General features: G+C 34.1%; 1 protein-coding gene across 1 annotated transcript; it reads right to left on the reverse strand.

Annotated features, from left to right (window-relative positions):
* Window positions 1–5799: 5799 nt before the first annotated feature.
* On the reverse strand, window positions 5800–10314 carry LOC117331631 (S-crystallin SL11-like). The gene is made up of 5 exons (XM_033890461.1): window positions 9613–10314; window positions 8720–8812; window positions 7180–7295; window positions 6649–6759; window positions 5800–6287 (listed from the first exon to the last, which is right to left on the reverse strand). The coding sequence occupies exons 1-5, from the start codon at window positions 9743–9745 to the stop codon at window positions 6108–6110; spliced, it is 633 nt and encodes a 210-aa protein (XP_033746352.1). The 5' UTR covers window positions 9746–10314; the 3' UTR covers window positions 5800–6107.
* Between the last annotated feature and the right edge of the window lie 345 nt (window positions 10315–10659).

Genomic DNA, 10659 nt, shown 5'->3' on the forward strand with positions numbered 1-10659 from the left:
TATAAACATTTTTGACTTGTATAAATAACCGGGCAATATTTTATATGCGCGAATAATTAGCGGATATACATGTAGGTGATTTTACCATACACTATACAAAACCTATCTCATATCTTAAAAAATTGCAAACTTACTTTACTTCAGATTTCGAGCCATGTCGGTTTTAAAGGCAACGAACTTGCTGACCGGAAAGCAAAAAATGCTAAAAATATCCAACAAACAAATATCAAACTACCTTATACAGATTTCAAACCTGGCATTTGTATTGCCTTTCAACGTAAATGACAGTAACGCTGGTCTCTCTAGACAAACAACAAACTGGTTAAAGTACGACCGAAACTTAAAACATCCATATCAATCTGAAAGACCGTAGAGAGGAAGTTGTCTTCTCTCGGCTTCGTACCAGGTACACTAGTCTGTCCCCTGTCTCTAGAATATTAAAATCATAAATAAAGTTTAGCTTTATGATTTTGGTCCCTAGGATATGTCTGATCCTAAGTTTCAAACTAGGGGCAGACAGTCTAGTATTAGAATTTTGCTTGGCAATTCTTAACAAAACAACTTAGGGTCTGGTGGCCAGTCTACAGGTACACATATCCTACTCATTCTTTTCTTTCAAAACGACAAGATCCATCAATATGCCATGCATGTGACACGCAATTCAAAGTGGATCATTTTCTAATAGAATGCAAATACATTCGTGAAAACTTCTTTCGAGATCCGGATATCATGGATATGAATACTCTTGTCAATTCCGTGGATACGAAAGCACTGTTTAGCTAGTTTAAAGACATCGATCTATTCTATAGACTTTGGTGTCCTTTTACCCTACTCCCTTTGACGTTGTATATATATATTTCAAAGTTCTCATAATCTATTCGTTATATCTTTTATTATATTAACCTACTCTTTATATGATAATGATCTAAATATACAATACGAATGCTTTTAAAAATGAACATATTTATCCGATTTTAAACTCAAATAAAATGAAATAATAGCATTTTAGCCCTAAATGACCCTAGTTGAAGATGGGCCGATCAGACGTACGACCGAACGCCATGTTTTTTTTACGGATCACTGTCTATCCCTGTCGTTTTGAAATATACCCTTGTATACAATCTCTATGATACACCATTTACTTCCCCCAGTGTTTGTACGGTATTTACCATTACTAATTCAGATAAGAGTTGAATTCGAATTGACTTTAATTTCAACTATCGAAGTTATCGTAAACATGTTGACGTACATTGTGTAGAACGAATCCACACATGTGTCCATGTGTATACATACCGGCGCGGTGTTTCTTTGTCTGAACGTGTTATGTTTACATATAAAGGGAAGCCCCGGTGATATTTTGGGACGCCGTCGGACAGGTAAGTTGACGGTCTATAAACCACGTTCTGGTTACTCCCCTCAGTTAATATCATCGGTACCGCCCTAGCCCGTCAAATGCTCCCGATCACAGTGCATTACACCATTGAATGGAATGGAAAAATACAACTTTATTTTGAAGTATTGATGGATTAATTATTGTAGATATACATTGAATCTTCATTCATCAGTTTCAATACACATACAGTCTGGTAATCAAGTCTGAATCTACATAGTAATAACGCTGTCCTGCTTTCCAGACAGTAAAACGTAAACAATATTTTGGCATAATATTTCATATTTTCGATTCAAGATTCCAAAGTAGGATAAGTTAGTTAAAATATGTACATTTGTAGTCACTAACCTATGTAGAATTCCATAGGTATAGGAGAAAACGATTTAAAATGATACATAATGAGTTCTTATGATGGTAGGTTAATATGCTTGTCTTATGTATCCAAAGACAGTAGAATATTTCTGATTTGATCTAAAGTAATGTTCACACACCCATTAAAATGCAATGTTTAAATGACGAGTACTTATGATCACACACCAAAATACATGTATGATAAAAGCATTCTGTAATCGAGTGTATTGCTTTACCTCAAAACTTCACAACACAATATTCATGTCAGTTTATTAAGCGTGCTTAGATTTATTTCGTGTAATTATGAGAACAGAAACATATTTTATCAGGGCACTGGAGTTTGGTATGATTTACAGCGTGTGCATTACACACGAATTATTAGTAAGTTTTATCTGCTAGTTTTGGAGAGCATAAGGTGAAATTGTGTATCGACCGTATGTATTTCAACAACCTGATAACAATCGGGACCTATAGTGATAAAATAGACATGTTTTACGTAGGAGCTACCTTTCATATAGATATGGTAGTATTGTGGGAATATTGAATAATTAAGTACACATGTGTCACATTGTACTTTTGTAAGATGATACTCTAGTACACGTTCTACAAATATGAATTGTTATGCAAATAATTTTGCATCAATCAATATTAAAAGACCCATCACTAATTATTATTATTACTAATGTATAATTAAATAAGTTATTATTGATTAATGTTATTACTAAGGAATTATTACTAAACACATTGAAGGGATTGATATTGTTAACAGATTTTAACCCAGGACGTCTGGTAGTACTGTTGATAACTGATGAGATCATGAAGGAAAACAAGGAAATAATGGAGAAAAAAAGAGAAATACACGATATAGGTAATAGTATCGAGTATCAAACAATACCAGAGATATGTAATAGTATCGAGTAACAAACAATGCCAGAGATTGGTAATAGTATCGAGTATCAAATAATACCAGAGATTGATAATAGTATCGAGTATCAAATAATACCAGAGATATGTAATAGTATCGAGTATCAAATAATACCAGAGATATGTAATAGTATCGAGTATCAAATAATACCAGAGATATGTAATAGTATCGAGTATCAAATAATACCAGAGATATGTAATAGTATCGAGTATCAAATAATACCAGAGATAGGTAATAGTATCGAGTATCAAATAATACCAGAGATATGTAATAGTATCGAGTATCAAATAATACCAGAAATATGTAATAGTATCGAGTATCAAATAATACCAGAGATAGGTAATAGTATCGAGTATCAAATAATACCAGAGATAGGTAATAGTATCGAGTAACAAACAATACCAGAGATAGGTAATAGTATCAAGTATCAACCACGTTGGACTTTATGTCACAAACGGGAATACAATACTATATATACAATCGCAGAAAAAGAAGATATCTGTACACGTGAAATAGCCAGGGGAGCTGACAGAGCCGTACCGGATATAAAAATGGTAGCAAAATCACTTAATTCCCGGAGAAACACAAGCCCCAAGCAAACCGCACTGAACCAATGCCTACGTCTTAAGTCTCGGCTATAGGTTGATACATAACATCCCGGGTGGGGACCTTGATTACTCTAAGTGTAAGCATCCCTCTCTGCACATCCCGGCGATGATGCATGATGTTACAGCATTATATCAATTTAAAACACCTACATCAGATACAATGGATATCAGCAAACCGATCGTATAGGTCTGCCAACACTCGACCACATCTGATTCCAATAAAACTCAATCAATTTAATCAGATCAATACGAAACAAGTAATAGGGACTTACACAATTGTTATTAGATGGATTCCCTCCTCTAAAATAATAACTGCTTTGTTTACGTTGTTGGAAAAGTTACTTGATGATAAGATGTTGCATCGAACACCTACCAGTCCCGTTTATGAACATAACGGCGGGATTATTTTGTGGAATACCTGTGATACAAATGAGCTGATTATGTTCCCCTGCAACATGCATTATTTTTTTTTGCATTTTTATTGTTTAAATTTACAAATAGATTAACAAATTACATATCAAAATTCTTGTACAATCTTTTAGCCCTATTATCTTTGTGGATTAAATTCAATGTATTCAATGGACTCCTAGTTGACCAGTCGTCTGCATTAAGTTCAGAATTGCCACAAGGAGCGCCTCATGTACTCTCCATGGATGGCTGTATGTTTTAGCAAAGTACTGCGAAATTACTATATAAAGCTGGAGAACACAGTGATGAATACAAAAAAAAAAGAAGCTATTAATATAACTAGTAACTCTTGTCTGTTATCTTACATGAGCTATTGTTGTAACAAGTTACTCTTGTAGGTATCTTACGTGCGCTATTGTTGTAATTAGTAACTGCTGTCTTTTATATTACGTGAGCTATTGTTGTAAATAGTAATTGTTGTATGGTATCTTACTTGAGCTATTGTTGTAATTAGTAACTCTTACCTGTTATATTACGTGAGCTATTGTTGTAATTAGAAGCTCTTGTCTGGTATCTTACGAGAGCTATTGTTGTAATTAGTAACTCTTACCTGGTATCTTATGTGAGCTATTGTTGTAATCAGTAACTCTTGTCTGGTATCTTACGTGAGCTACTGTTGTAATTAGTAACTCTTACCTGGTATCTTATGTGAGCTATTGTTGTAATTAGTAACTCTTGTCTGGTATCTTACGTGAGCTATTGTTTTAATAAGTAACTCTTACCTGGTATCTTATGTGAGCTATTGTTGTAATTAGTAACTCTTGTCTGGTATCCTACGTGAGCTATTTTTGTAATTAATAACTCTTACCTGTTATCTTACGTGAGCTATTGTTGTAATTAGTAACTCTTGTATGGTATCTCACGTGAGCTATTGTTGTAATTAGCCGTTCTTGCCTGGTATCTTACGTGAGTTATTTTTGTAATTAGTAACTCTTGCCTGGTATCTTACTTGAGTTATTGTAAATAGTAACTCTTGCCTACTATCTTTAGTGAGCTAATTTTGTAACTGGCGATCATTCTATTTGTGAAATCGCTGATAGTTTATTTGGTCGCTTATCTTGAAAAGCTATTAACAGATTATAAGTTTTCTTTTGCCGTCTTGTTTCAGCAAGACCTTATGATGGAATTCGGGAAGAAAGTGGTTCCTAAATTTGTTAAAGTTTATAATAAGATATGCGACAACCCTGAGAACAGTGATTGTTTCGTAGGATCAACCGAGATAGTTCTAATTCTTATCAACTATTTTATTATTACTTCAATTTGAAACAATATTCTGTTGCATGTAGACATGAGCGATGGAACTATTTTGTTACAAGAAAAATGTATAGGTATTTGATATATTCTTTAATTTAAATTGTTGTAGGTCGTTCATTGTTATGTTGTTGCGCAAGTGATATTTCAATTTGCCTTTTCATGAATTAATTATATCAGCAACAACAAAAAATGTATATGAATGCATTACGAAATACTATTCATAACAAATCTTAACGGTTATTAACCTTGATGCCTAGGTGGTATTGTATATACTGACAAACAACAAATGAAAATTGTTCGCCTGTCCGATAGACGACGGTTGTCGATATCGTCGTATTTTGCATGTTTGGAGGGCTGAAGGAAATGTTTGGTGAGGATGCAGCTCAAGTCTATCTCAATGACGAGAAACTAGTGCCTCATAATGATAAATCACACTCTAATCAGTATTTTAGTTTCGGAGAATATGCTACTGAGTATATCAATCATAGTTGGGCCTTCTGCTATTGACATACTGATCAGTCGGTCTTATGTAGCGATTCATATTTTTTCTTATCTAATTGATTCTTATCTAAATGATTTGTCCAAGATGCAGAGACTATTTGAAAATATATATTAATGTAACAAATAACAAAACAAACAAAAAGTGTATCGTGTTGAATATTTGCGTTCACATTTATACAAGTGTATTGCCTTAATTTGGCTTGTCATGTTAAATAATTTTAAATCTCACATAAGCATACCGCTTTTTGTGTGTATCATTTCGGAATACTGAAGTCATTACATATAATGATAATCAAGGCAAATTTTCTAGTAACTTCAAATCTTTATTTTATTTATTCCCATTTACAAAACACTACACAACATTAACACTTTGCCTCCAATACATTCAGGTTTTCATGCCATTTCACTTTACAAGCATTCTTTAATCCTGTCTTAAAACCTGAATCATCACTGTCACAGTGTATTGTTCTATATTCCGCTTACCATTGGCATTCTATGGATTATGTCGGTCAGGGCCTTACATTGCATAATGTAACATATACATCCCTGTGCCCTGTGTCGGCGTACTTGTGGCCAATCGGACTGAGTCCATGTGCTGCTATAGGTGTTACTACCTATCCGTTTTTGGACGTTTTGCAATCCAGTCAGAGATTTGTTTCTGTGATTTAACTCTTTCGAAATGAGATTTTAATTTCTCGTCCGCATGGAAACTGTCGGCAATACCTGCACCATACGCCCCGCCTACCACGTCATCAAACAGTGTACACAGAGCAAGATCTGCCACCGTTATCTACAACGATGAAATTGTTTACATAAGGAAATGGAATATCAAATATTTAAGTCTAAACATAGAGTAAATAAGTCAATTAATGTATTTGATGTAGATGTATTTTCCGAATATATAGACACAATTAATAAATAAAATACGTTTGAACTACATGTAATACGCAAATACGCAATGAACATGTTTCTTTCTTGCATAATCGACTTAAAAACATGTGTTTTCACTATTAACCTTTAAACGAAAAGCTTCATTTAATCTGTCGTTAGCGTGCCGTAAACACTGGTAATCAACATTCCTCTTACACATGCATGTTTGACTTTAGCTCTCCTAGCTACAGGTTAACTGATGAAACATACTTAAATCTTACCTTAGATCCCACTATCCATCCGTTTCCATCATTATTTTCACGCAGAATTCTCCCAAAAAGAGAGATGAATCGTGGCATACCGCTATCATTTAATGTTTTCGCTACTTCTTGCTGGAAATAAAAGCATATATGTAATTTCTTTTAAAAAAAGTCTAATGCACAAACAATTGTACTATTAAAACTATTTGAAAATTAAAGTTGAACGATTTTGAGAGAAAACAGTAATTCTTAATGCGTGGATTTATTCTAATTCAGGCAAGTCGAATGGGAAACGCCACACTGACGAACCTGGGTTTTTCCCTAGAAGTTTTGGATACATATATTTCACCACCTAATGTAAATTCAACAGCATTCTCTTTATCCCTGCGATACTTAATATCACGCACAATACATTATGTCATTAACAAATAGCATCACACGGGAGATAAATCGCACTACTAAATCAGTACAAGAAAGGATATTATGTCATATTTCAGGACTATTACTTACATTAAAAAATAAAATAACACAGTAATTACAAATTGTATATACCTTTCTTGTTTCGTCTTTTTCGTAATACACTTTAACCAGATCGATGTAAACATCGCCACATGTATCGAGGATTGTGTCCACTTTAGCCGACTCCAGATTGTTATCCCCATATAAACCTGAAAATATTGACGAACAAAGGTAAGAATTTACAGTCCACAATATTGAGCATCAGTACATACTAAACATAAATGTTATAAAAAAAGAAAGAACTCTTTACTGTAAAATAAAAACAGAGAGCTGTGCATTTTGAAATAAGAATACTAAAAGTATATACAAGATATTGATTCATGATTAAAATGGAAGGTTAGGTAAATTGTATTTGTATATATCGTATTTCTTATATTTTCAGTCTTGATAAATATTTGTAGCAGTTTTTTCACACCACTCTCTATAATTCTTATGATCTAACACATATTTTTCTAAAGTTTTTCAGACTTTGTACACGATATTTTATCAATCACTGTAGAGACGATAATGCAACATTTTTTTATATAAATGCAATGTCGTCCACTAGCAGTGTTTAGGGTCAAATCGTTTTTGAACTCTTCGGAATACTTTCACGTGCGGGGGAATTCAAAATATCTCTGCCGTTGGTCGCATAGCGTTCTAGTGTTTGAACATGATGCAGTCACGCTAGTATCCGCCTTCGGCCCACGTTTGCCGAAGGGTTCATTGTGGTTTCTCCAGTTACTAAAACATTATTCTTATTGTATTATATTGTATTTCCAGTACTTCTTATATATATTATGTGATTGTATTTGTGATTTTTTGTGTTTTGATAAAGGGGCGGATTGCCTCGAAAATTTAACAAACCTTATTGTTTACACTGTTTGAATTACTTCTTTGCCCCATATATATATATATATATATATATATTTCAATTTAGATTTAGATTTTGTTGATACCTTTGTTATCACAAATGTAATTTGATGGATAAATATGAAAATAATTTTGATAACAATAAAATGTAGACAAAAGAGTAAATCAAACTGAATGAAAGGCCTCAGCTCTATTGACTGTTGAATAAAGAAACAGGCCCGAAGTATGAACTTCGTAACGACATGATATTTGTAAAATTTGTGGAATCACTTAGAGGTTGGTTAAATATATCTGCAATCTGGAGATAGAATGGATCATTGTTGACTGTACTCTCGGGAAAGAGGTAAACGCTGTACTTGGAGGATTAAACAGCGTCTACCGTACCTTCGTGGACAAATACTTTGATGTCCATCGAAGCAGAACAAAGGTGTCATGCCACCGGGGTCACACACAGGGCGGATAATCGTACACTAATACAAAGAACATGTCCAGTCCCGGTATATAAACCTAGTACCTAATGGAGGAGGCATCAGTTACAGCAGTGTTGTCCCCAGATACTTGGTCAGCTCGGATCTCTAAAATTCAAGCTACAATGCTATGTTTCTGTCATAACAGATTTACATCACACTCAAATCATCTTATATGCACTGCAACTCAAAATAGTTATAACTGTTTTTGGTGCCAGAAAGGTACATGGTGGAACAGGGGAAATAATTCTTACCGTGCTCCCGAGCCAGATAGCGTACAATCGTCATACTTTGGCAAAGAGTCTGCCCGTCAAACTCCAGGATAGGGAGCTGTCCTTGGGGCAAAGCTGCAATAGAAACATTTTACCTTGTATACATAATCGATTAATATATTATCAATATGCTGGAACAATTAGCAGAAATACATGCAGGTGATTTTACCAGCTTACCTGTGATATATAGCTAGATTTTAACGGGTGCAAAGATGAGATCCCATTGTTGACAACGACTCAACTTGATATATCTTGTTTTTATATATTGAAACATATCAAAATGTCATCTCATCAATAGAATTCCTCTAGTAATGTACAGGTTTTGATATGATTATACTTATATTGTTTTAGGATGTAATTGTGCGACAATGTATTAATTATTTTTCTTTTCAAACATATTTTTGTTCCTTTATACAATTTCACGCAATGACAGTTTAGATCTTATTCAAATCTTGTAAGATGCAAACTGATTAACGTGAGTTGGTTATGTATCAATAATTGACGTTTTGACATCAATATGTGTGTATATGGACCTTGTAAAGAAATATTAACCGAGGGAAATCCATGTGTCCCTAGATGTTATGTTAGACATGGATGCATTTTAACTGAATAAAATGGGGCATATCAGGCAATGCCAGAGGGACAATTCCTGACATATTGACTCACATGCGACCACACGTCAATTTATCACAATTCTCGGAATTCTACACACCGTTATATTATTATATGAAGAATCAAGAAGCGGATCTCATGCTATAAACACGTATGAGGACTATACATAGTAACTATCTCAGCTGGGCATTGCAAGTACCACATATACATTTAAGTAACTATCTCAGCTGGGCATTGCAAGTACCACATCTATATTTACGTACCCTCTTTTATCTTGACAAACTCCTCAAATGCTACCCTTTTGTCTTCAAAATCCTGCTCGGCGAGACAAAGGGTCATTCTAATGAGCTCAGCTCTTCCTCGTAGGCCGAAATACGTGAGCTTGTATTTAGGCATGTTGCTTATATTTCCTTCCAAGACTTCCGTCGATGCTTGTTCCTGGCAGTTGTTTGTCAGTAATCATATTCAAAACGTAAACCCGCCTGATATATAACAACTGTTTGTATTGGTTGCGTGTATAGTTGATTACTTGCAATACATTTTATTCAGAGAAGCATCTTTCGTAGGGATGGCCAATCAGACGTGCGACCTATATATAACGCCGAATTTTTACGGATCACTGGCTATACAATGTATCTCGTTTTCAAATATATAAAATTTCCATGATATTCCGTATAATTTCCCTCTTGTTTGTAAAGTATTTTACCATTACAAAGTCATTATTGATTTTCATTGTGTGGAACGAATCCACACATGTGTCCATGTGTATACATACCGGCGCGGTGTTTCTTTGTCTGAACGTGCTATGTTTACATATAAAGAGAAGCCCCGGTGATATTTTGGGACGCCGTCGGACAGGTAAGCTGGCGGTCTATAAACCACGTTCTGGTTACTCACCTCAGCCGATATCTTCGGTTCCGCTATAGTCCGACAAATGCTACCGATTACAGTGCATTAAATTATTGAATGAAATGGAAACAATACAACTTCACTTTGAATTATTGCTGGATTACTTATATTAGAAATATATTGAATATTAATTCATTATTTTCAATAAACATAAAATCTGGTTCTCAAGTCTACAAAAAAAATATTAATTACCTGAATATATATATTTTTGACGCTGTCTAGTTTTCTAGAATGTTAAACCTAAAGAAAATTTAGATTATGTCCGATTCAAGATTTCAAACTAAGATAAGTTATTTAAAAGATGTAGTCGCAAAACTTATAGAATCGTATAGATTTAACATTGGTACATAATTAGTTCTCATGGTGGCAGGTTAAAGTGTTTGTCTATTGTATCCTATGAT

Source organism: Pecten maximus, chromosome 7 (assembly GCF_902652985.1).
Source record: "Pecten maximus chromosome 7, xPecMax1.1, whole genome shotgun sequence".
Classification (NCBI taxonomy): Eukaryota; Metazoa; Mollusca; class Bivalvia; order Pectinida; family Pectinidae; genus Pecten; species Pecten maximus.

Coding starts and splice junctions, on each gene's coding strand:
- LOC117331631 (XM_033890461.1), bottom strand. CDS start 9,745: ATGCCTAAATACAAGCTCACGTATTTCGGCCTACGAGGAAGAGCTGAG. Junction 6,760..7,179: donor AAAAAGACGAAACAAGAAAG/GTATATACAATT, acceptor TTTTATTTCCAG/CAAGAAGTAGCGAAAACATT. Junction 6,288..6,648: donor GATGGATAGTGGGATCTAAG/GTAAGATTTAAG, acceptor TCATCGTTGTAG/ATAACGGTGGCAGATCTTGC.